The following is a 27,693-nucleotide window of genomic DNA, read 5'->3' as shown; positions in this document are numbered from 1 at the left end:
ATGGCCAAACATGGGCTTGGGCACTGCTGTGCAGCTGCACTGTTTCTCAGGCAGGGAGGAACCACGAGAGTATCCCAGCTTAAAAGTTGTGTGAGGTTTTGATGAATCGTAGCTGCTGTGCAGCTGCACTGTTTCTCAGGCAGAGAGTCCCGGCTTAAAAGTTGCTGTGAAGTTTTGATGAATTGTAATATTTTGCTCGTTATTTTTCAAAAATTCAGTTTTACATTTGGTACATTTCAGCAGAAATCCAAGCCTTTCCGAAGTCAGCAGCAAAACTACATTGGCATTAGGAGCGCCAGGTTTTCATTTGAGATTTAACCCTGCAAATTCAGCCTCAGTCCTGATGTGTGCTAGGTAGCTCCTGTTTGTGCAAACTTACTTATTCCCTGCAAGTCACTACTTGTCTATATAATTTAAACTCATTTTCAAGAAATTATGGACTTGTTTGCACAGAAGGATTTGAGTCCTTATGTTTAGTAAGGACTAAAGTTATTTACAAAGTAAAACATAAAATTAATTATTTGAGAAAATACTTTACTTCTTCACAGAATCACAGAATTGTAGTGGTTGGAAGGGACCTCAGAGATCATCGAGTCCAACCACAAAAAAAAAAAAAAAAAAAAAACCCCACAACCCCCCCCCCAAAAAATGAAGAGCCATGTCTACACATTTCTTGAATACCTCCAGGGATGGTGACTCCACCACCTCCCTGGGCAGTCCATTCCAATGCCTGACATTCTTAACATTGTTTGTTGCACATCTTCTGTCCCAATGTGTATAAAGTTTGTCCACTTTAAACTGAGAATGCATCCTGGGCCTCGACTGTATTCCAGGCTTTCCTTTAAGAAAAAAGTGCTACATTTGTACTTTTTCTTATTCATGAGTTAGCAGAGCAAACTGGCTGTACAGCACTCTGAGGGCCTCCTTTGATTTATTTCAGCGTTCTTGGGATCACCAGGGAAGGGCCTAGAGGAAGGGTAATAGGAAAGGGGAAGAGAACAGCCACAATGCAGAATTTCTTTGGTGTCAGTGCATGGACAATGATGCTGTGCCAATTAAAAGTGGCTAGGCTAAGTTTTTCCAAGTGCCATCAAACTTTAGCAGTTGCGACAACAGAGAATACTGTAAGTTTTTAAACAGTAGAAGGAAAATTCTGAAGCAAAGGTGGATTTCTTCCTTTCTTGTTTAATTACTTCCTTTTCCTGTGAGCCATTAGGAGTACCAAATTTAGCACAGGTTGTCAGTTTTGGAAAAAATCAACAATCCCTTCTTATCTTAAATTTGTGTCTGAATACTTTATTTAATGGCTTAATTTGTGTTTAAAATGTCTTTTTATTTAAAAGATAAGATTGTGTTGCTTTGATAGGGATTGCAGTCTTGACTGCCTTTGCTTATTTTTTTTTTTCTTTTCATAGGTCATGGGAATAGAATTCGTGGTTATGTTTAGATCACTCATTCACTTATTTCTTTTTTTAGTATTTTAAAGCTCTTTTATGGTTTCCCATCCACTGTTTTTTTTGGCCGAGTTTTTTACTGAAAAAAACTAAAAGAAAAAGTTCCGCAGTAGCTAGGTGCCATATAAAACAGGATCCCACACCTATAACCTAAATGGCCAAAAATTATAAATACCTACCATTAAAAAGCTTATTTTTAAAGAAATTTGGAAAAGAAATATTTTATTACAATTTAAAATCTTAAAACGTGCGATATGTGTCAGAATGGGGTTTTACGTACAGGAAAAATAGTTATGGGACAGATGTAATACATAAAATGTTATCTGGACCTGGCAGCTTTATACTAGTTGAAAAAGTGTCATTTTGGTTTTCTTTTATATTTTAAGACAGGCTATAATTTTAAAGTGTGGAATTAGTTCCAACATTTGCCATTTAATTGATTATTTAGTTTCAAAAATTATTCCTTGCCCTGGGAAATGTAGATACTATTTATATTGCATTAAGGAATGAAGAATTATTCTTAAAAAATGAAGGTTTTTGGAGAACAAATTTTTTTTTGGTGAGGTTATCAGATATGTTAGGTGGGCACACTGATACAGTGCATGCAGAAGCAATTACAAAGAGTTGCTTTGTGCCATCATTTGTTTGCTGATGAGAAATTAGTTGTGTCTGGCCATAAGAAACTTTTCATACCTTATATCCACTTCCTTATGGATACATGTTGGGCTTACAGTTGAGGAGGCATACATACATTTTTCTGATATTTTTAATCAATGAATTTTCATAGTAGGGAACAGTGACAGGAAGATTCCAGGTTGCCAGTAGTGTTGTCAGTTTATAGTCTGGTATAATTTAATATCACATATTTAGTATTGTGGCACTGCAAAGCTATCAATAAAGTATCTCTTGAAAATAAGGAGTAATGAAGGCTTTGTGCTTCATGTATCTTTTCATATGGCACTCCTCAAATGACTTTTCATCAGCATGGAACGAATCAGAAATTCAATTGAATATTGCTTGCATGGAAGGTTTGCTTTGATGAGAGATGATTAAAAAAGCATTGAAAATACACTATTTGTTTTTTAAAACTCAAAATCTGTAAGACATGAAATATGAGGGATACATTTTATTACCTGTATTGTTTACAGGTATGCACACCATTAAAAAATAAACTAATTTTTCCTCCACTTCTTTCAAGAAAAATGTGCTTGTCTAAATAATTTACACTTTATTACATGAATAAGTCTTGATTCATCTTCTTGATTAGTAGATGGAGTATGTTTAATCTTGAGTGAGAAAAATGTAAGAATATCTTGAAAAAGGGCAAAATTTCTTTTGTGAGAGGAGGCTAAGGAAAACAAATGCTTGAATAAAATAATGATGTTTGCCTTTGCTGTAATAAAGTTTTTCTTCTTCTGAAAGAAAATTCAAAGTATATAAAAATGTTACACTGCACAGAGAACTGGATTTTGCTATATTTTTAAGGATAGACTTGTGATTAGTCTTTTCAAATATGCTGATTACAGTGCTGAGTAATTCAGGTTCACTTATTGTTAAGATTGTGGAGTTGCATTTATCAGAGTGCTGAAGTTTTCAAGATTTGGATGGTTTTAATACGTCGGTTATTCTGTTAATTCCACCCATTCAGTCCACTGAGGTAAGTTTACAGTTGCAATAATAGTGGATGATGAATCTGATCACAAGTCTATCAATTTATGATGCAAATTGTCTTTTTACACATACACACAAAAAGAAACACTGTAGAAATCTTAACTCCAATTCTATATTCATATAGAAGTGGAAAGCTTGCAACTCAGGTACTCAAAAGTTAAGAAATGCAAAAGAGGAGCGCTTGCAGTTTAACCCCTTAGTTGTTACACTTTTTATATGAACTCTATACCTAATGAAGGCAAAACCACAGTTTAAGCCCATTTCTGCTTAGCTGTACGAAATCAGAAAAGAACTGCTGATCAGTACAAATTATGTATATATTTTAGATGGCAGATCACAAAGAAGTAATGAGGGGCATTGAGCGGCACCCTGGGGTCCAGTATCCTGTTCTGACACCTAATCTTCACGGCTTTCATTCTGCTGTAAGTACCTTCATAGAAGGTATCCACAGTTACCTCTTTCATGTTTCAGACCATTTCAGTTCAGTATGATAAACTAGCTATTTAATGGCACATAACCTGTCCTGTTAGAACTAAGCTATAGTTCTTTTAGTTAAAATCTCTCAGTTTTCATTGTGAAAAATGGGCAAATTCACGAAGTGATGTTAAGGTCTATATATTGGTATTTCAATGGAACTGTTGGTCAAACAGTCTTTGCAATTTCCTATAAATGATGCTTGTGTGTAAAGAGAAAGACAGTTCTTCTGTTGGCCCTAGAAAAGTTTCTGAAGAGTTTCTTATTGGAAAATAGTGAAGAAGGATGAGGAAAGAGTCGATTAAATTAAATGAACTGTCTTTCACTTTCTATACTGCTTATGAGAACTCAGTTAAAACAGAATTCTGTACATAGGCAAGTTAACTATCAATAGTCAGATTTATAGTGCCACAACTTTGTCTGCAATGGTAGCTTGTATGAGTTGAATTAAATCTGCTGTATCTCTGTACTGCATTTAGTGATATAATGAAAGGAAAACAATGCAAAAATAGTTATAGGTGATTGCTGAGTTCTTTGCTGCTGCTATTTTTTTTTTCTTCTTTCTATTTGAAAATGTATTTGTTCCTGTAAGGGTTGCTGAAGCTTAGACATTATGCTGTAGAAGCAGAGAGTAAAGGGAAAAGCTCCATTTATTTCATAGAACAAGAGTATTATTCTCATTGGAGACTGAGAATTAATTATTTAGTTTTTCCCTTAAGCTTTATTATTTTCTTGTATTATTTGGCTTTCAGTATACTAGGTTGCTTCACGTTAGTTGATTTACTGAGTACTGAGCTCAAGCTAATTGCCCCTTCAGTGAAGTCACCACATTTACACATTTTCTAGACTGGTGTTTGCTCTGAGACAATTTCTCAGCGGACTCTCACATGCACATTATCCATATTATCCATATCGACTATGACACCAAGACCAATGGAGCCCTTGATCCTGGAGTTGGCTCTGACAAGGAAATCCCTGTTGGTTGTTGTTGCTGCTGAAGGCACAGGCAGGCACAGAGCTTCCCCGAGCACGAGAACGACTTCCTGGCCTTCATGAGGAACAGACTTTGTACAGGGGATGGATATTTCAGAGTTGTTACATGATCTTTTCCTTTTCTGAAAAATAAGTAAAAAAATAAGTATCAATCACTCTTGTTTTCTTAGTTGGTTCATACGTGTTACATGATCTTTTCCTTTTCTGAAAAATGAACATAAGTATCAATCACTGTTGTTTTCTTAGTTGGTTCATACAGTTTCCTACATCTTAATACCTTTATCATTTATCACTTTAAAAATATGTTTGCCTAATTGCTAAGAAGAGGAAGGAAATACGCCATAGTGAATGAACTCAACATTTGATTCAATCTCTTTGTATGCAAAAGATTTTAAAAAATAATGTGAATGACACTTATATTTTAGATACGGATGATGTAACATACTTTAAAATTCTAGAATATCACGTAGAAGTAAACGCTTAACTTAATCTCTTAATATAGTGTTATGATTCTGTTTTATTGAAATATATTTTTCAGATTGCAGCAGGGGCTACAGAAGTCTCAGTATTTGGTGCAGCATCTGAATCTTTTAGCAAAATGAATATTAATTGTTCAATTGAAGAAAGCATAGAAAAATTTGAAGATGTTGTTAAATCTGCAAGGAATATGAATATTCCAGTGCGTGGGTAAATATAAAGATTCTTATGTAATACACAGTTACTGAAATCACTGTTATAGGGTTTCTTTTGTACCAGTAGAAAAATATGCTACCATTTTTACATTTTAGATGAACTGAAATAATAGTCTTTATTGTGATTATTATTTTTTTTTTAAAGATTGAATATATTTAGTAATTTTGCTGTTTGCTCTGTAGCTACTAATGGTGACTAGTTTTCTCTGGAAATTGGAAAAAATAACCTGTGTGTATAAACGTACTCATTTTATTATACACGTTTATTTTTATTGTCACAGATGACAGAATAAAATTTATTTTGTCCTCCTGAGAACTCATAACACTGTTACCTGTGCCTTAAAAAATACCCTGCATACTTTAATTTTATTATAGTGTTGATAATATATTACTTCATACACTGTAGAATCATGATATAAAAATGATAGAACAAGTTTACTCCTAAGAAAAAAAATATTCTTCATGTAAGTTATTCTGAAAACTCCAGGCATTGAAGAGTTTGGAGTCTCTAGTGCATGAAACTCTGGATTTGGCCAGTGTTTATCTTTCTCTAGAGTACCTTCTTTTAAACTTGAAATAATCCTGAATGGTACTTGCCCTTGAGCGGTCTTTCTTTTTCATTTCCATTTTCTTTTGAGTTACACAGAGCTACTTATCAAAGATTATTTGTGAAGTCCTTGTGAATACAGAAAGGCATACACGGGTTCAAGAGAAACTCAACAGTGAGATTCCTTGAGGATTACTAGTAATGCAAAATACATCATGCTCAGAAAATACCTGGACTTGAAAATAAATAGAGGTAGATACCTCAGAGACTAAGTGCTTGAAAACCTGTGTGGGAATAAATACTAGGATCTGTCTTTCCTCCAGAAACAGTGATGAGGTAATGCTACTGCTCGCTTTTTGCCCAATAATGCGGTAGTTGGAGCATTTGTCTTGAGAAAGTGATATCTGATTTCTAGTTATACCTCAGCTTCAGAAGATCAGAGTATATCAGAATGGTTTAGGTTGAGAGGGACCTCTGGAGGTCACCTTGTCCAACCCAAGGATTTTAACACACGGACACACTTCCAACCAAAGATAGCTCATAAAACGCTTTGGTCCTTTTTCCTTAGACTGCTTATATGTTTCAGATGGCAAAACACTGAATAGAGAAGTTAGGACTTATAGAACACTAATTTATACCAGAGTTTAAATACACTGCCTCGCTGCTAATCTGTCAGGTAGAGTCAGGGTTTGCCTTCTTAGGCAACTTCTTTTATAAGAGGTCTATTGTGCTACTGTTTGCCACATTTTCTGAAACTAAATGCTGAGCTGATAACGTAACTAGTAATTTGGGTTTTCCAGGAGGATCAAGCTCAGGGATGTCTGAATTTTAGGGCCCAGATAAGGAAATAGGCAGTCAATTAAAAAAGATAGCACGTGTATAGCAACAAACCTTAGGCACTGGTGAACATTTTTACACTAAACTTTTGTTTCCTAGTTTTCTCTGGTGTCTAGGCATGTCAGGCAATATTTTCGGTTTCAAAGTCCTGTATTTCACTAAAAAAAATCAACGAGATGGTACAATAGAGGCAACCAAACATCAAGGGAATCCTCAAAGCCTATGCATTGTGTATGTTTTTCGATAATATGGGTATCAACAAATGGAACTTGCAACTGGTCCAGAAGATGTAAACTGCAGGTGATGAGGAACCCCCTGTGGTGTACTCTAGATTGATGTTGGAATTTAAAATGTTTACTTTTCTCTGCAACAGTTTTCACATGTTTTAGAGAGTGGCAACTTGGTGGGTTTTTTTTTTCCCCCAGACTGTATGTCCGAGGTATTTGTAATATGGCAGTAGCAGTTATTCTGGCACTAATACAGTGACGTGATGGAAATGACTGTTGCCATGATAGGATTCTATAACATTCCTATACATTTACTGTCTTCTATCTGATGAACTGTGTGTGGCAGGGTTTTTTCTGCACACAGTATTAAAAAAAAGAGAAAGCAACAGCATGGGAAGGCATGTACAGAGAAGAAGAGGTAAAAGGCTGAAAACGGTCAAACAGAAGCAGAGCACCAATAAAAAATTATAATAATGAAGAATAAAAGAAGGAAGAAAGGCAAGGACACACAAAGAGGATGAGATAATGAAGCAAACAGAAAAAACAGCTGTACAGAGATGAAGAGAAGTAGTTGAATTCAAAGAAAATACAATAAGATTATGGTTTTAAAAGTGCTTGCTTTGTGACTCCAGTGCAAAGATCTCTGATTTCACTTCACTATGCAAGCCTAGGCAAACTTCACATGCAGGACAATTTTATTGAGTCTGTCATGCCAGGTGCAGCATGTACACAACGCTTCAACAGTGGACTGCTTAATATCAGATAGGCTACAAGGAGAACAGATTCCAAGTCCTGAATGGAAATGATGTAAGTTTGCTCCAGCTAGATCTTTCTTCCTCAGTCTTACAGGTCTGAGAAAAGTGAATCTTCCAGAAGTAGGAAGCCATTGACAGAATCATTTGCTTTGTAGGATTATAACCGAGTAAAGAATCCAATTAGAGAGGGTATTGAAGATAAACTATGTTTATGTTTATACTACAACTATCTTCATCACAGGATATTAGCTTGGGAACTAATTTATCCAGTGAAAATTAGAGGTTGAGGCATCAGCAGATAAGATGCTGGACTAATGTTACACTTCAACAAATCAAAAATTTCAGGAGAGGACTGGCTGATATTTGTCCAGGGGGATCTAACATAACTCAATTAAGTAGCTAATCTGTTAAAAATCTGCTGAGAATCTCAATTGCAGAATATGGAGCCTTATTTCATAGCAAAAAGAAACCTACCTAAAGTCGCTATCTTCATCACAGGATATTAGCTTGGGAACTAATTTATCCAGTGAAAATTAGAGGCTGAAGCGTCAGCAGATAAGATGCTGGACTAATGTTACACTTCAACAAATCAAAAATTTCAGGAGAGGACTGGCTGATATTTGTCCAGGGGGATCTAACATAACTCAATTAAGTAGCTAATCTGTTAAAAATCTGCTGAGAATCTAAATTGCAGAATATGGAGCCTTATTTCATAACAAAAAGAAACCTACCTAAAGTAATAATTCTGAGTAGCTGAAACATCCACTGAACATGGATTTCAGTATATGAAAATAGTGAAAAGAAACTTTTGAGCATGTTAATGTTAGAAGATAAAAGAGAACTGGTTAAAGCGATCCAGTTGGAATTTGAGTGCAGTTTTAAAAAATCCCTCCAAGGGAGATTTTGAGGAGGCAAAATAGTAATTAATGAGAAATAAAATGCTGCTATGGACCAGAGTCCAGACAAATATGTTTTCAAGAGAATAATTACCAAGTGTTGTGATGCATCAGGTCTTGTTCCTGCGTGTTCATACTCAGATGCACTCCTCATTGGATTGCGGTTTCAGGAATCTATAGGAAGCACTGAGATGTAATGATTGCTCAGAAATAATTACAAAAAAGGACTTGTTTAGTGTCCGTCTATCATGGTACTTTTAAGCTCCAGTATAATGTCTTCTGTTGAGTAGCATTCCAAAGACCAGAAAAGTAATAGCAGCAGCACAAACACAGACATGCAGAAATCAGAAGGACTTTTTTTTAATGGTGGATCTCTAAAACAAAGCTCTAGAAGGTGGACTTAAAATTTCTAATTAGTTAAAAAATTAAATAATGCTGATAAGGAATAAACATCAGTTTTGAATGCCAAATCCAGGAAGTAAATAAATCTGTTTACAACGTTTCAGCTGCTTGTGAGGGGGAAGATTATGGAAGCACACCATAATTTCCAACTTAATTCTAGAAGACTAAATCATAATTTTCTCTGCTACTAACATCCAACAAAAGCCTGCCCTACTGCAGGGAATTCATTAGGAAGTTATTGAGTGGAAGTTGTTCATTAGTTCCCAAATATTGCAGTACCTATAGAAGACTTGTGGAATTTTACATTGTATTTAATGATATAAAACACAGGGCTTCTCTTCCTTGATGAAAAAGAGTGTGGAAAAGATAATCAGAAAGTAAAACTTAAACAGAGATTTCATATGAATATTCAGTGTAACCAAGATGACTTTTTTCTGGAGATCAATAAAAAATAATGAGCGATCAGAGCCTGCGATTTATGATCTTGATTTACGATCCCATATTTAACTGCTACTAAAGAAGCTGCTTTTAGACAGATAAAATAAATGGCATTTTTGTATCCCAATTCCATGCAAAATTCTCTAAATGCCGAGACAGTCAAGGCTTTGTGGCAAATTGATCTTTATGCGATGTTCTTTATGCTTTATATCTGGACCTGTATTTTAAGTATCACATAGACAAGCGGGGGCTGAAACTGACAGTTTCAGAAACTGAAATTTGGGAGTTCTGTTGAATGACTTTAAGCCCAGCAGTTAGGAAACAAAAGGATGGGATGTTTTATAATTCATCAGTTGATGTATATGGAATTGGTGCTCATAGTTTGACTGGGTTTTATTTAATTTCAAGGAGAAGATTTTTTTCAGGTTTTATTTTGCCGTGTGTCTTGTAGTTATTGAAAATAATTACATATTGTTTACAACTATTGTTAACATGAGGCAAAGCTGAGTGTGACCTCATGACAAGTCTGAGCTTATCATCCTAAATCTGCTTGTAGTTAGTAGAGGGAAACAGGCAGCCTTCAGGCTGTGATTTATCATACGTGCTTTCTGAAGTGCCTGCCTTAGGATAAGATGGATCACTCTCAGGGTGATCCATCCTCTTGGCTGCAAAGGAGCTTGGGTTCTATCCTAGTCATCCTATAGATGGTCTGTCTAAGGCATAGGGTGTAGATGATTATCTTTGAATTCAGAACTTAGAACAGATGAATCCCATCCTACCTGTGTACAGGCTGAGGATTAGCACCTTGTCATTTATGTAAATTACAATAGATACAATAAATGTCTTAATGGGCTTTGTGGTGCAAGGTGACACAAAACGAGCCTGTCAACTGCATGGACAAAGATTTGTAGTCTGCCCTGAGAATCAACGTTTTGGTTTTAATCACCTTTTTAGAGATTAGCTACTTTTAAAGAACCATAGGCAAAACCTGCAGCTGTTGCTTAAGCACGCTCTCAGGACTGCACATTTTGGCTTCTAATATAAATTTCGTAGGCTAAATATTTTGCTTGAATTACACAGGTAATAAAAATATTAATATGCAAAAATTATATTTCTATCAATTTCAATACCAAGATTGTTTCCTTTCTAAAGCACCATTATTGTTTAAAGTGTTATTTATTTGCAGGAAATGGGTAATTTAATGCCTTGCCCTAACTCCTTATTTGTGCAGTTGAAAAATACTTCCAAAAATAATTTTAAAGGGTTTAAATCTTATTTCCTATTATTACTGGCAATTTCGAATTTATGTAGTGAGCATAAATCATTGGCAATCCTTGAATCTTATGAAAAATGCACTCAATCAGTTGAAACTAAACTTTAAGCTTTTGCATGTCTTACTGTTGCTACAGCTGCACTAACATTGACTTGATCATCATCCTGAAAATCTATGTTGTCAGCTGTCACATTTAAAATCTGTATCACAGTACACAGTTTCCTAAATGTTTACTAAGTTAGTTCAAATGTTTATGAAGAATTGAAATCTTGCGTATGGTCTTAGAAGTTAAGAGTATTTATTAGCATCATAAAGGGGATTTTATTTTTATTTTTTGTACATTCATAAAAACTTTACAGTAACATCTGGGACATATTCTGTGAGGACACTGAGCCAAATCAGTTATAAACTATGCGGTCGGCTAATTACTACGATGCATATTTTGCATGTGAAATGATACAGAGTACTGCTGGTTTTAGAGTGGCATCTTTTAATGCATTATTCAGGTACTGTTAAAATGTCCAGGACTGATGAAAAACTATGGCAAATAGTAATTGCAAGTAGTCACTTGAATTGTGTTTTAATTTAAATGCATTTTTAAATTAAGTGTACTTATGAGGAAAACGTTCAATAAATTCTGATGAAGCTAGATTCTTCCAAGTTAATGTATTCCAAAATTTAAAAAGACACAGAAATAAGTTGCAATTAGTTCAATAGGAGAACTGTAAGGAAGTAGGGACTTGTGTTTCCCCCTTTTCAACAAATGGTACTTCAGTACCGTCTTTGTGTCCTTTGACAGTGAAACATTCAGTTCTGTATAGGGCTGTCTTAGTCCTGATAAAAATTATCTGATGATATGAGAGCTGAAAGATTGTATTTTTTTATTTCCCTACTAAAAACCACGTCTCCGTGACCAGCAATTAAAAGCTGATTTTATGTCCTTTTCATGTGCCTAGCCTTTTTGAGGCCATTTGGACTATTTGCATGTGTAAATGTGAACGTGTATGCAAAAGTTTAGAGGTTTAGTGTTAGAAAAACAGATGGAAATGTTTGCTGTAAAATAACTCGAGAAGCATTTCCTTACAAAGCTGCTGCTTCATAAATTAAAGCATATGTAATCACACATTAATTCTAAACTGGTGTATGCAGTTCCTTTGTTTATAGTCCTGTGTCTTTTAAGAATGAGCAGTTTGGTGAAGTTCACAATAAATAAAAGCATATTGAAATGTATCAATATTTGACTTACATCTGTGTTTGTATAGAATTCAAAAACTGGTTGATATACTTGAAATATAGCAATATTTTTTACTATGATAGAAAGATACCAAACAAAAGGTTGTATGCAATATTGTTATTATTACCTTTTGTATTATGTTATAATAAAAGTTACAGCTTACAACATATATAATTCCTTGTTGATTATAGGAAATAATTATTGTTTTACTTTGATGCTAATACGCAAGGTAAGACACAAAATACTGGAAACTTAAAGAGAAGGAATTTATTTTAGTTATCTTTATCTCGTGCTAGTGATATTTGGATTTATTTTGAAAAAAGTACATGTGGAAGAACAAAACCATTTTATTTATTAATATTAATTTATTTCTTTTATTTTTATACTTTATAACAAGTAATTCTGGAAACTAATAATGACATCTGTTTTGTTTATAAAGAACATCCTGATTATCTGATACTTCTGATTATCAGGACAACCTGATCTTTATAATTCACTTCATCAATGCTCTTTTTTTCTTTTATTAATCTTGAATACCTTATTTCAGGATATTTGGGTGGCCTTACAATACTGTATTTTATATACCTAATTGGAAGTAACCATGAGATGAACTCCAGCAATTCAGTTCCGCACAAATCAGTACAGTTTAAAGCTGCGTAAGTTTTACGAATACAGATGGCAACTTTGAACTCGTATTTTCTGGTATTCTGGAATATTTAGGACTGGAGTCCATATGGGTTTTGACATTGCTTTAAAACTCCATTTTTAGACTACATTGTGTAGTTTACCATAGTCACAATTATACTGGTAACAGGGTGATTTATACCATTATCACTTCTTTAGATAGTGAAACCAATTTAACACCTTCGTCTCACTGTGAGTCTATATTTGAGAACAATAAAATGTAGATGAATATTTAATAAACTTAAAAGCAACACATTTTAGTGTGCGAATGGTAACCAGGTCTCCAGGGTTGCAGAGTATTAAGCAAGGTATTAAGGTCATGGTCCCCTGGAGAAGTTTGAGGAGCTGGAGATTTCTGGGATGTAGGGACTTGGTGGTGATTTATACCATTATCGCTTCTTTAGATAGTGAAACCAATCTAACACCTTCATCTCACTGAGTCTATATTTGAGAACAATAAAATGTAGATGAATATTTAATAAACTTAAAAGCAACACATTTTAGTGTGTGAATGGTAAACAGGTCTCCAGGGTTGCAGAGTATTAAGCAAGGTATTAAGGTCATGGTCCCCTGGAGAAGTTTGAGGAGCTGGAGATTTCTGGGATGTAGGGACTTGGTGCATTTCTTTGTACTGGGGACAGGTTAAGGACATCTACTTTTTGATGTAGAATCCTTTGTACTATTGTACTGGATTATTGCACTGTGTAAGAGGGGAGATTTTCCTTAGGAATAACTTTATACCAGACTTTACCATTTTTTGTGTGTGTGTGTGTGTGTGTGCCTGCAGATAGAAAATATTATTAGTAGGCCAGAGGAGCTTCTTTTTTTTTTTTTTTTTTAATTTTTTTAAAAGGTTTACCTGTACAAAGTAAAAATAATCCCTGTTTCTTCCTAGAGGGTGGAATAAAGTCAGGCTTGAAATATATTATTAGTAGGCCAGAGGAGCTACTCTTTGGTTTTTTTTTTTAATTTTTTAAAAGGGATACCTGTATGAAGTAAAAATAATCCCTGTTTCTTCCTAGAGGGTGGCATAAAATCAGGCTGGAAATGTTAGTATGAAATTATAAGGTAACAATACACTGTGTTTGCTACTATGTTACTGTTTGCTCCATGGATAATTTGATACAGTTATTGAAAGTTAAGTGGCCCTTCATTATAGTAACGGCTTTGTTCTGTTTTTAGGGAGGAAGTTATTGTCAAGAACATAGTTCACAATTTAATGGTATTTTCTGGGCATTCTAAAAATAATAACAAATATTATTGCTATAGGATTTCACTTTGAATAGCATATATATTACTTGTAACTGGGCACTAAATACATGGAAAGGTTGTTTGGGTTTTTTTTTAAATCAAATGTGGAAAAAAAAAAAACCCTGGCCTTATTTACACATTTTGGGCTTGGCTTGGAGATCCTGTTTCTGGAAGAATCTCCTTTCCCTCCTCTCTTCTTTGTATTTCCCCTCTCCTTACAGTAAAGATTGCCTGTTTTTAACAAATGGCTTCCTTTGCGGAGAGACGGAATATATCAACCTTAATATTATGAATTCACCAAATGATAGGCATATACATTTTAGCACGAACATCCAATAAAAATAAATACATCTGCAGTGAACATGGTAAATTATATGCGAACTTACACTATAATAATAAACAGGAAACAGCAGCATCTGAGTCTGCAACTGGCTTCTCGGGAGGCTCCATGCTTCCAGCTGTGGTAGCAGCTGTGGATCTGGCTCTGGAACTCTTACTGAAACAAGCTGACAAAGGGCTGATTACAACATGGAGTTCAGTTTCTGCTTGGATTCATTTTCCTTTTAACACACTTTGGTTATGAAAAGTTCTCTCATTCACCCTTGTTTGTGGTTTTATATCCTGCACTTCACAGTTGTTGGGCTGGCGTGGTGATTATCACCATTCCTAGTGACCTTGATCGTGGGGACCTTATACTGTCTATGCCATTTGTGGAACGTTGCTATTTGGTTTTGGCTTACTGGAAGAAATTGAAAACTCTCTTCCTTTTCCGTCTCCCTCCCCATCCCCAGAGGCTGTTCAGCATTTTTGTCCAAAATATTACACTGGAAAGTTGTTGGGATTTATTTTTTTTAATTGTTTTTGACCGCACAGAAGACAATTTAGGAGAAAACCAAATGATACTCACCTGCAGAGAAATGTGTAGAACAGGCAGGATACTTAGTAAACTCTGCCACGTGAAATAAGTAGAAAACTTGTTTTTATCACTTTTTATTTAAAGGGAGGAATTCTGATTTCATAGAGCTTGAGTGAGCAAAACAGCATTTACCCGTGTGTGCCTAAAGCAGCTGTATAGATAACGGTCACTAATTGCAGGTCCTTCTTTCCACCTCTGCTGCACAGGCTCTTTTCTTGCTTGCATGCTAAAGATGTAGTTAAGCTACTAAAACGTCTGGCCTTGATTCAGCAAAGATTTAAGCACATACTTAAAATTAAACATTTCCAATGCAGAGTCTGCTTTGTGAACTCCCAGATATTTGCTTCTGCACTTATACTGTGAAGTGTCTCTGGTGAATATCCTGAGACCAAGACAGTCTTTTTCATTACAAAGTCTTTTTTTTTGTGTCTTTCATTCCTGCCATCTTTTTAGACAACAGCTGTATTCTCCAACTTAATTGAATCCCCAAATTAAATCCCAGTTGCCCCTGTAACTCATTGCTCAAACTCTTCCCTCTTTTTCCCTCTGCTGCTTTTCTTCATGTAGGATCTTGCTTTTTCTCCTAAGGAAGAATACAGTGTGCTCTTCCTTCTGTCACTCTCTTCTCCCTCCCCTAATCTTTTCTCTTTCTCCTCCACTGTCGGAGCAGCAGGAGTTTCTTGTCTACTTTCCATCTGTACCCCTTCCACTTGCCTCAGTGACCCCATGTTCTGTTCTTCCTCATATTTCTCCCCCCCCGATTCTGTTTCTTAACCTCTCGCTGTCCTCTGATTCTTTTCCACTGCAATAAAAGCAAGCGTTTGCCTCTTAACAATTGCACCTTTGACCCTACTTGGTTCTTCATATCATATCTCATCGCCTATCTCTTCATTCCTACGCTCATTGAAGGCGCTGTTTATAATTACTGTCTGGAGACCCTCTTCTGTGATTCCCTCCTATAACTCCTACACTTTGGCTTCTGTTCCTTGCTTGCAACTGCAACAGCTCTCACCAAACTCCCTGATGACAATATCTCAGAAAACAGTAGTCTGTCCTCATTCTTCTTGACTTGTCAGTAGTGTTTGCTGCAGTTGACTAGACTCTTCTTTAAATTTGTGTCTTTTGTTGCTCTTTGTGCCTCTGTCTTGTTAATTTTCTTCTTTCTAAGTGGTTCTTCAGCACATTTCTCCAAAGTTGTCTCCAATTTCTGGAGGGTTGTGGGTGGAGGTTTTGGAGCTCTGCTGGATTCTCTTGTGCTTTTAATGCATTAGGGGTTATTTCATACAGAAAAAAGAAAATGTAACAACCAAACGTATCTGTAGATAATGGATCTACCTTCCTGTCAAAACCTATTTCTTCTCACGTATACTTACGAATTGGGAACCACACAAATGCAATTAGAAAGCATCCCACCTGGTGCTGCCTTAAGTCCATGTGTCTTGGGAAATGCTCAGACCAGACACATGATTATCTTCCCTCTTTCACGTAGACATGCCTGTTTTCTCCTTTCAAAAGCTCGCATTACTTTTTCTACAAATGAGTCCAATTGTGTCGCTTATTTCCAATAAGACTATAGCAAGACCTTGTCAAATGGAATTCATATTTTATGTCCTCTATTAAAAATGTTTATCCTGATACATATTTTTGGGGTGTATTTTACTCTTTTACAGCCTCACTTCAAGCTTTCTTTGACATTGTCACTAACCAAGTCCCATTTCTATTGCCCTTGTCCTTTCTCCATGGAATCCCAGTGGATTTTTTTGTATTGACAGTACTAGGAAATGTAATGTTATCTCCACATCTCTGCTTTTTATGCCAATTTATTAACTCAAAATATTAGATAAAATTCTGCCAAGCTCATCCTTGATGAACTCTATTGAAACCCGGTTCTTTCATTCTCCACAGGACTTTGTTCTCTCTCTGGTAGGAAGTTCTTTACCTGTCAAATTCTTTCAGTAATCCCTATTTTCTCCAGTTTAATATTGAATATCAGCTGCCCGGATAGATTACATCTATCATATTTTCCTTGTTTAAAATGTCAGTCTAGTCACCATGGTGTAAGCGTGCAGAGAGTTCATAATCTCAAACAGATTTGTACATTGTAGTAGGCAGATTCCTCAGGTCACCACATACTTTCATACCCCAGCAGGCCCAGCTGAATTATGTGAGCTCAGGCGAGTTTCTGCTCGCTGGTGTGAACCACAGGGAGTATTCCCTTGTTCTCTAGATACCTTTTGGCCTGCTTTTACTTTTGTTTGCCCTACTCCATTCCAGATGTCATTTTATCACTACCAAATGCACGTCTTCTTGATCTAACATATGTAGCTGTTAGGAACGTGTAAAGATATATATAATTAAAGGGAACGTGCATATATGTACTGCATGTTTTGCATTTACTTTGTATTTAGTAGTCATCTTGCTCACTTCAGAATAAGTGCCGTGGCTGATGTTGCAAAATAATTTCTGTAAAAGTCTGTGTATTCGCTAGCTCTAGGCACCGTAGTGTTCTATGAAAAGCAGTCTTTTGGGTCTGAAATTTTTCATGCTTGGTTTCGTTTGAAAAGCTGTGTTTGCATTAAAACAAATTAAGGAAAATATCCAGAATTGGTTTTGGGTTCTGTGTCACTGAAAAGCGAGGCACTATTTAACTGTTAACAGTAGCTACTTTTTTCTCTTTAATGTAGATAAGAAAATTTAGAATTTTGAAACTTAAACAGTGACATCTAAATTGGGGGTGATATTTAATGAAGTCTATGGCCATGTTTCAAAAACGTGGTTTTCATAATGACATACAGATAATTGAAATCATGCCTAGTAGGCATCTGGACTAAAATTATGAGCAGGATGTAATGGACCCAACCATTTTTGTGGAAACAAAATTAATTTTCATTTCTTTGTCAGGGCTAATCAAGTTCTTTTTAGGTTCAAGGTTTGCCTCATTCTTACTGCTGCTTCCAGTGTGCCAACACTGTACCTTCATATAAGGGATGGAATATGTTATGCGCATTAAAATGTTGACATTTTTTTCACAATTTGTTTTTGCCTGTTACTCATCCTAATTTCACATTCTATCAATCAGTTTCTCCTTCAACTGAAAAGAAACAATACATCCTTTACCCTGCGGACCTTGACTGCATACAAACTGGCATCTGTTCAATCCTGTTTGCATTATACAGTGTATAATTTTACATTATATCCTTCAGTGTTGAGGGAAAAGGAATGATGGGGGATTAATGAAGGCTGTTGTTCTTCTATTAAGCAGTTGAGCAACCTCCCACTGGGACTGGGGCTCTGCCTGCCTCTGAATCTGTTGTAAATCCCTCTACAGCCACACTTATTTTGACTTTGAATGGCTGTTTCTGGTTAGTTTAATCCTATTCCTAATCAATTTAAGATAAACAATTAGAAGTTTAATTGGAATTCCATGGCTCTTAATTGTCATTAAAAAAAGGAAATTTAAACCAAATTCTATGCTAACACAGCTTTAAGACCGAACAATGGAGTCTTGGTTGTGGCTTTGGATTTTTGTGCTTTGTGGAGCTGATAGCTGCTGGGAGACTCAGCCTGGCTTCTCAGTTTCTTCGTGTCCCAAGGCATACCTAAAGTACTGCTTGGGATGGAGCTATAATTCTTCTGGGGCAGAAATGACACTGTGGAGTTAGAGGGAGAAAGCTACCCCATTCAGCACAATCCAATGATTTACAAGACGGTGGGATTGTTACAAGTTGCTCGTGTCCATGTGTTGCTTTCTATGATCTGGGCAGCTAGTACAAGGAAGAACGTGCTGTCTTCCTCTGAATACCTTGTGTGGGCCAGGCAAGGCAAAACTTGACCTGGCTCTTAGGACTTCAGAAAGGAAAAACAAGAAAATTTGAAGTATCCTGAAGCAGCGTTAGCTTGAGTGCTTTGTCAGTCCTTTACAACTTGTGACATACTTTGAGCATAAATAACGTGATGAATCTCTGTTCTGTCATTTAAAAGGAAAATTCATAAAATGGCTATTTTCATCTGATGTAATCTTTTCATTCAAATATTTACTCTACCTTGACTGTCTTAAATATTCAAAATTGTATTTAACCTTTATTTTTTGTGTAACATGGATGGATACAGATACACATATATGAACCAGAAGCATCTTTGTTTTGTCTTTTTATTGTAGGTATGTGTCGTGTGCATTGGGATGCCCGTATGAAGGAAACATCATACCAGCTAAAGTGGCAGAAGTAAGAGTGAACTTCTGGCTTGTCTTTTTAGTGAATCAAAAATACATTTTAAAATGTCCATAAGTAATGTTCTCTGCTTAATCCTAAAAAGATCTTTAACGGATAAAAATTAAGGAGAACAAACACAAAGCATAGCTAAGACTAAAACTAGGTGCATAACCTCACTCAACCATATGCAGTCACTTCTAAGGAAAATAGTATGTTTTGATTGTTATCCATCATGTGGAAAAATATTATGTGCCATTTCCTCCAAAAAAAAGGTAAGGACATGCTTAAGGAAATAGACTCATGAGCATATGTCAGTGGCCCATGTTGTATGAGATGATGTCCAGCACAACCTCTTGCAGAGGGTATCTGCTTTTAAATCCATTTTATGCTGGCATAAGCATACTGTGCTGTGGGTGGGTAGAGTCACTGCTACAACATTGTGCGTCCTTTGAATGTCATGTGATTGACACAGGAACCAAAACTCATCCCCAACATGGTTTCCTACAATTTAACTTGCTCTGCTGCTATGGTGGAATGAGCTGCGCCTTCCCTCCCCAGCCACTTTTCCCATTCAGTATAAAGGAGAAGAAGGATGATGTCTTAGTCCAGCCTTTTTTTCTAGCAGAGGAAGATACAGGTGATACACAAATGTTAAATTTTGCAGGAAGGCAAAGAGGGCACAGGAGCTGAAATGGACAATAGAGAAGAAAGTGGACAGAATTCAAGAGGCACGAGTCAGAAGATGCTGGCCTTCCTTCTGGAGAAAGACTTGTCAACTTTGTTACACTTAATCACCTACTTTTGGTGATCTAGCAGAATCTCCACTTTTTTTTTTCCTTTGTAGCACTAGCAGCTAGTCAACATTTGTCTGATATATTGTGTTCTTCGTGTGTGGCTTTCAGGTCCTGTTGTCTTGCATCTTCTAGTATACATTCCAGATGGAACTTGTGATAATACTTCTCCCACAGCAGCCACATATACTCACTCTTTGGAAAAAAAAAAAAAAAAAAAAAAAAAAAAAAAAAAAAAGCTAAATTGGAAAATTGGAAGGTACTCAGTATTTCTAAATTAATTGGGTTTAATATGAAGTGAAAGTTAGAAGTGACACAGCTTTAGTTGGAGCGGTGATGACAGATTCAGCTGTGCTGTTGGTAAATTGCTTACTGCAATATCATGTTCCCCAACAGGCTTCTTTCCATGTGTTGCTTGTTTTTTAACTACTCTCCCTGCACAGAAGAGCTCCTTTTCAGTTTGCCAGTGGGAGTGCTACTTAATGTTCCAACCCTGCAAACTTTTACTTCCCACAGATATTTTATTTTCTGTCTTCATCCTAAGAAGTGTGTTCTTGGGTACCTGTGCACCATCGTGTATGTGTTTAAGAATAAAAGCTGCCACATTAAAGTTGCCGAGGCCCAGATTCAGCAAGTCCTGATGTTTATATAGAAGCATTGGATTAGCTGTTAATGGATTTTACATAAACACATGCACCCATCCTTTGCTGAATCAGAATTATCAAAATTACTGGCCGTGTTGCTAAACCTTTTCAGAGGGCCACAACTCTGGTCATCTTTCTTGGGATGGGAGCAAGCAGCAGCTATGGCTGAAAGGTTTAGACTTGTTTCCTCACTCAGTCTAAAGTCAATGACAGTGACAATTATTTTTTTGTTTAAGCGAAAGATTTTTTAGCTGAAACAAACCCAATTAGGAGAGGTTTTGGTACCAGACAACGTGCATTTCTAGCTCACTAGGTGCATAACTTTCACATGTAGTTATCTCATGAGTGCAAATTTCAGATGCTTTCAGCATTCTAGAACCCATCTGGTATATCCATACGGTTCTTTATTAAAAAACTCCAACCATATCTATTAAAATAAACAGCATAGTCCTTTTTTATCACTCTGCTTTTTCTTGGAGTCATTGTTTAACCATTTATCATCCTGTGGTTTGCAAATTTCAAGGCTTGAAACTTGTTGGAAGCACCGTGTGACGTCCTCGAAGCCAGTTGTGTTGTCCATTGTCTTTGTCATATGCTTGACTGTTTCTATCTTTCTGCCTACTTCTTTCTCTCCTCAGCCTCCTTTTAACCTAGAGAGTGAATTTATTTAAGTAGGCTACAGAAAATGTGCCTGTTCTTATTTGCAAGCTGTTGGATTATTGCAAAGTTTCCCTGACAGCACAAGGACTGCAGCGTGGTTTTATGTTGTTATTTGCTTAAAATAATCCGTAACTCGATTATGACCTTTTGTGTTCAGTTTAAGAGTATAGTTTTAGATATTATTTCCAGCAGTAGGATTGTTCACATGCCAAAGGGGTTGCGGTGTTGGGTCACCAACTCCCGTTTTGATCAATGCCTGGTGTCAGGGCAGTGGTCCCAAGGGGAGTAGCACAAGACTCATGCATAGTAAAACTGCTCAGTGGTGCACAACACAACCCCGCTCCATCAACAAAGCTGCAAGCTCCTAATCACATTCTGATTGCCCTGACAAAACAGTGTGTTCTCTTCTCCCCCACCCTCCTCCCAAAAATCCACATTGAAAATGTACAAAACTATAACTAATGGGCTGCCTCCTACTATGGTAGGGTAGAAAATCCAATATGAAAAACTCCCATTCTGCTTCCAAGCATGCACATTCTTCTTGACATTAAATATACATCTCTTCTGAAGGGTCAGTTTAAGGTTAGATCATGACAAGGCAGTGATGATACTCAGCTTGTTAGCAGAGTTTCCCCCTCTCTCCTTTTTGTCCTTCAGAACTTCATTTTCAGAAGCTGAAAGACCTAAGGACTGAGCATGGGAAAGAAGTGAATGCAACACGAGTTCTAGCAGTTTATATAGTCTGTTTGTCATCACTAAAATGCTTATCTAGAAAAACTTTGAATCTTGAATGAAAAAGAACATAGGAAAAAAAATGCAGTCTGTGTCTTTTACCCTGATCTTAAACAAAAACTGAAGTTTGGGGATTAACTAGAGGTAATCGACCACTAACTGCAGGTGATTTTTTTTTTCTTACAACAGTAGTCCAGTTAAAACAGCTGCCCTTGTTGATGATATAAAAATATGCTGCAAGATAGAATATTTTTGCAATCTGGTGAATGTCCCTTTCTTAAAGCTTATATTGAATTGATGCTGATGCGAAGCAGGGGCTCTTTGACTTTAAGGCACAAAGAGTTTGCAATAGTCGTATTAAAGCATATAAAGCACTTCCAGGCTTTAAGCAGAACAATTCAGACTGCTTGAAGTTCTTTTTCAGCTGTTCTTTGAATTAAGTGAACAGCAATATTAATCCAGCACTTCCGAGACCGCTGGTGCAGCACTTTGTCAGCTTCCTCAGACACATTCACAGCAATCCCTCTGATGAAGTCCTGGAATTGCTTTAACAGCAGAGTGCAGTGCAACTGAAGATGTCTTGGAAAAGGGTCATATTTTTTCATTTCTAAACAGTTAATTTTCAGATTGGGATTCCATTCCAGTGGAGTGGCCTTTCGGGATTGTTGGTGCACGGTGGGGAATGCTAAAGGGGACAGACATACTCAGCAACTAACAATAAGGTGAAACCCTTTCCAAATAAGTTCAACAAAACTAAGATGGAAAGGTTCTACATTCTATTTCTAAAGCAGTATTTTTGGTGCAAACAGAATTTTGTGCTTTGGAGTGTATGTCTCTCTCCGTACAAACATTATGAAGCCAGACCTCAAATCTCTTACTCATACAAAGAACTCCTCAAAGAAGTAATTCCAGAAACATTTAGGACTCTACTTACATAAGTAAGAACTATTTATATAAGGTTTTGTTTGGTACTAAGAAAAATTCTAAAGACTAGAATGTTAATTAAGTTACAGTTTTGCTTTGTTAGTATTTTAATGTTTGACTTCATGAAAAGCTAGCAAAATTAGTACTAACTAGATGTTAAAACTTCAGTTTTCAATGGATGTTTTCAGTGCCAAGAGAAAGCAAAATCAGCCTTCTCGTTAATTATATATTGTCTTAGCCATGTGCTTGGCTCTGTGTAACAAGGAAACAAAAGGGCAGGTCTTTACCCTGCAAAACTTGTAAACTGAAAAGTACATGGAGAAAACCAAACAGCTGGGAAATCCCCAGAGACATGAAAATGTTGGGAAAGGGCTTGACAGAAACTTAATTCATAGTGTAAAATCTTGCTTATTTGGATTCTGTAGGAGAGTCAAAAAGCAAGTTTTTGATGGATTTGGCTTGGTTGATTATTCCACGTACAGAAGCAGAACTATGAATTTCAGATAAGAGGATCTAGGGGCCTTCTTCTTGGGTGACAATTTTCAAGAATGAATAGTGGGTTTCTGATGCATAGGTCCACCTCGGTGGGTCAAACCTTGAAACCTGTACAGAAGTGTGTCCTTTTTAATGTATGTTCTTGATCGTATTTTATATTCTTTCTTCTTGATGGTTTCATGTTTCTCTGTTTCTAATCAGGTGTCTAAGCGGCTGTACGGTATGGGCTGTTACGAAATCTCTCTGGGGGACACAATTGGTGTGGGGACTCCTGGAAGTATGAAAAGAATGTTGGAAGCTGTTATGAAAGAAATTCCTCTGAGTGCTCTTGCTGTTCACTGTCATGACACGTATGGCCAGGCGTTAGCCAATATCCTCACAGCCATACAGGTAACTCAGGTTCTCATTTTATAGATATGATAGTAGTAGTCTCAGTTTAATTCAAATGCACAATTTAAAAAAAAAAAATCCAGCCTTAAAGAAATTACTAGAAAAGGAAAAAGGCACTAAGTAAACTTGCAGAAGGTATTGCTCACACATTGGATTGTCTACAGGTATTACTGCTGATGCTTTTCCAAAAAAAATTTCACTTCTTATCTACTTATTACCTTCAATTACATGCAAAGACATGAAGAAATGGTGATTATTATATTTTATTGGTTTTGTATAAATGAGGGAGATAAAATATGATTTTTTTGATGTCTTAGATTCCACTTTTCTTGGGAACACCTGTATGTTCATTGTTCAGTGAACTAAAATTTCTGCTTTACAGAGGTGTCTAAATATAAAATAGGATAATGTATAATTCCATGTTGATTTCAGATGGATACATCTGAATGCAACTATGTACACAGACAGTGGTCTAGATAAGTTTATCTCTGTTAACATGCAGTCAGTATACTTTTTTTTGTTTCTCAGTTACACCTTCCAAACAAGATTAGCAACAACTTTATATCCTAGTAAATATCTTCTTTCAAATCTGCGGCTAAATAATCAGAAATAGTGAATTTCCATAAAAGATACTTTTCTCTTTGTGTTTATATATATTTTTAGAGTAGGACATAGTACAAGAAACAGACTATAAGTTCTAATGTAGTTTTTGTAAAGATATAAACTTGAAAAATACCTTAATGGGTATATATATTTCTAAGGAGGCTTATTTTGTTACAGAATCAAAAGCTGTTTACAAATCATAGGCCTTTATTGTTCTATTTTATACTTAATGGCATTTTCTGCCTCCTTGCAATTCACACAGCCGTTTTTAAGGTCAACTTTCTTTGTCCTGACTTGTTATTTTGGCAGAGCTCATATTATGTTGTTTAGAAATAACAGCAGTGTGTTAACAGTATTAATGATACAACCAACACGAAAGGAACTGGGAAATGTTTCATTATGTGAATCTCTGCAGGTATTTGATTAAATGCTGAGTGGCAAAATGTGGTCAAAAAGGCTCTAGCTTTTACTCACAGTATTCTCTTTGACCTTTACACACTTTTACTGTTGAAAATATGTGCATATGTACCATGGGATAAATAAATTGCTAATTTCACAGTTAGCTTCAGTTGCAGATGTAAAAGCTAAAAGCATGAAAACCCCTGAGCATGGGAGGAGTTCACCATGAAAATACTTGAAACATTGTTTTTCAAGTCCTTCCTTAAAATGATGACTGTCATGGTGCCTACTAAACCCTGAATGATGGCTATGCTTCGTTAACCCCAGTATTTGTTATAAGTCATTCTTGTTTCAGGTTTAGCTCCCGCTCCTATCTTTTTATTTACTTCTTAATTCAACTGCGTAAGAGTTGAAGGGGAAAAAAGCTCTTAGGTACCTGATGTGCAGTTCAGGGTAATTAACATGTAAATTTAAGAGGGCAATAGACCTGAAAAAAAAATAAATCCCTATGCAGGGGGGTTTCTCAGGAGGGTTTCCAGAAATTCTCATATTTCTGGAAAGCCAGGGATGCCTGAGACACACCAGAAGACTTCCCTGCTCAAGTTCTGCTACAGTGCACGTCTAAAGGTGCGGTGTTTTTTTGGCTGAGCTGAACTTGTCATAGATTTTGCCAAAAGCCCGTGATGAAGCAGGCATTACACAGCCTCTCTGGCTGGCGTGGTGCAAGCAGCTCCTTGCCTTGCTCTAAAGGTAGGTCCCTGGGCTCTTGGATCCTCAAATGGAGCCCACACGTCACAACATCCTCTCCTGTCTCTGGTCAAAGGAACCAGGCAGCTAGTGATGAATGGTAGCTATGCAATACTCTTTCTAAAACAGGACAACTTTTACCAGTCACCCATGTAGGACAGTGCCAAAGGTGGTGGATCCGAGTGCCCAGGTCACTTGTCTGTTAACAGGCTTGTCTGTGCTCTCCTCTTTGCCAAAGATAAACATATGGCAAAGGACTGGAGTCGAGCCCCTTGTCTTCAGCTCAGCCCTTCGTTTCATAGACCAGACTCTCCACAAACGCAATTGCTCACTCTTCCCTCTTTATGGGTCTGCGCGACCGACACGATATTTCATCAGGAGTGAAATGGGTTTGAGGGGTTATGGAAATAATGGGCCGCAGTTATTGTTTGAAAACAATTTGAAAGAACCTTCAGCAGGCAAATTACACTCTCCTACATCGCAGGCTACAACCTCAGACCGAGTACTAGTGTACTGTATATTGTATTTCCTAAGAATTAATGAATGACAGCTGGAAAGCCACAAATCACTCTGCACTAATTCAGGCATTGCTTCGATGGGAGATCTCCTAGGAGTGGAAAGAGGTGCTGGTGATTCAGTAAGTGATTTTTTATACAGATCACATTGTTCCGTGCAGGGTTATACTACCCAGAATATTTTCTTTTGTTTGGGGCTGATCCAAAGTCATCTAGAACTGACAGGCCGTATCTGTATAAGAAATTAGCAGGGAAGTAGTCTTGTAATTTTAGTATTCAGTTTTATGTGTGTTGTTTTAGCAAAAGGATAGGTAGTGAAAGATGGAAGAGAGATTAGCCAACTTTTAAAGGATAAGTAATTTTTTAAGTTGTTGAAGTGAATAATATAGATAGAAAGCATTGCCCAGAGAAAGGAAATTCACTTTCTTTTACAAAGAGAATCTGTGTAAAAATGTGAGGAACATGAAATGATGTTTCAGAACAAAATAGTAAACATTTGAAGTACAAACATGACTGGCTCTTGGTTAAATGGCTTAATATAAAAATATCAGAGTATACAATTTAACAAAGAGACAAATTCAGAAGTTGGGAAGTGATGTGGTGATCTAGTTAGAGGTTGTGGTATTTTAAGTAAAATTACATATGTGGGTTAGCTAATGTGACAAACACAAAATGTAGCTAAAAGAAGTAGTAAAACGTTTATAGGAAATTGTTACAGACCTCCAAGGAAGGGTAAAAAGATGGGTCAGGAAACTTCTGTGCTGGAGAGGCCCCAAGAAGGTAGACCACTGATCTGGAGAGATTTGAGTTACCTTGACAATTGACTCCCATAGCGTGTACAGAATGGGTAAGAAAGGGGAAGTTTTTTAATGGAAGTGATACAGAACTCTTTTCTTGCACTGCTTGTGTATTTGCCAGAAATAGCTTTGTCTGTTTTCATAGCACATACCCGAACATGAGAAAGAATATGCTATGAGGCAAAGAGGAGTTTTGGCTGGTAGTGATACCCCAATGAATGAAACAATCACATGGTAATCCCATAGAACTTCATCAAATTCAAATCACTATCATAATTCATTAATATAAACCGATCCTTGCCCTACTGGGATCAAATCTTAACTTAGAGAAAACAGGCATAAAACTCTAATGATTTACAGGGAGCAAGGATTTTTACCACCTTGTGTAATCATTTCCACCTTATTGGACACAATGAGATGAATGAGATGGATGATTTGCCAAATAAAATTACTTTTTATTAGTGTTTTCTTTTTCCAGAAAACAGGAATTCTGAAATAAAATCCACATTTTATAACAAAATGAGCTTTGTTGCGAAATGCTATATTAGAAGAGAGCCATGAGGACGTGATACAAGTAAAACAGTAAAGCTGAAAACCATTTGTTCCCTGGTTTTCTAAGTATGAAACAGCAATCAAAAAATCCACGGCATGCTGGGTAACAAAACAAAGCCTTTAAGGGAGAACAAAAAAAGCAGGATTAACTCAAAGCATTGTTAATTCAGGTATGCACATTTATTTATGTGCTGATATAAATCATCACCATTTTGGAGGATCAAAATTTAGGACTGCTTTTTGTTTGCCTACAATCTAGGTTTAAACAACATCTGAATTCCTTCACTTTCTCCGTGTAAAACAGAGAACAATGTGTATGCACATGCCTTCACTAAAGATTTACATTTTTCTGTCCTGTCTCCCACTTTTATCTGCCATTGACTCCTGTGCATTATGTTCATCATTGGTAGTTCAACAGCTTCTTCCTAACGACCATTGGTAGGATCATAACCTAAAATTGAACATTCAAGATGGTGGCAAGAAATAAAA

General features: G+C 36.4%; 1 protein-coding gene across 1 annotated transcript in view; it reads left to right on the top strand.

The window, feature by feature from the left end:
* Nucleotides 1-27,693, top strand: part of LOC106891811 (3-hydroxymethyl-3-methylglutaryl-CoA lyase, cytoplasmic-like) — a 65,801-nt gene that overhangs the window by 8,912 nt on the left and 29,196 nt on the right. The window contains exons 4-7 of the mRNA XM_014948586.1: nucleotides 3,452-3,547; nucleotides 5,131-5,279; nucleotides 18,904-18,967; nucleotides 23,403-23,591. Coding sequence (XP_014804072.1) covers nucleotides 3,452-3,547; nucleotides 5,131-5,279; nucleotides 18,904-18,967; nucleotides 23,403-23,591 — 498 coding nt within the window. The remainder of the gene's footprint in view (nucleotides 1-3,451; nucleotides 3,548-5,130; nucleotides 5,280-18,903; nucleotides 18,968-23,402; nucleotides 23,592-27,693) is intronic.

The sequence above is a fragment of the Calidris pugnax genome, unplaced genomic scaffold, assembly GCF_001431845.1.
Source record: "Calidris pugnax isolate Ruff unplaced genomic scaffold, ASM143184v1 scaffold163, whole genome shotgun sequence".
Lineage (NCBI taxonomy): Eukaryota > Metazoa > Chordata > Aves > Charadriiformes > Scolopacidae > Calidris > Calidris pugnax.
This window is presented reverse-complemented; position numbering and strand designations above follow the sequence as displayed.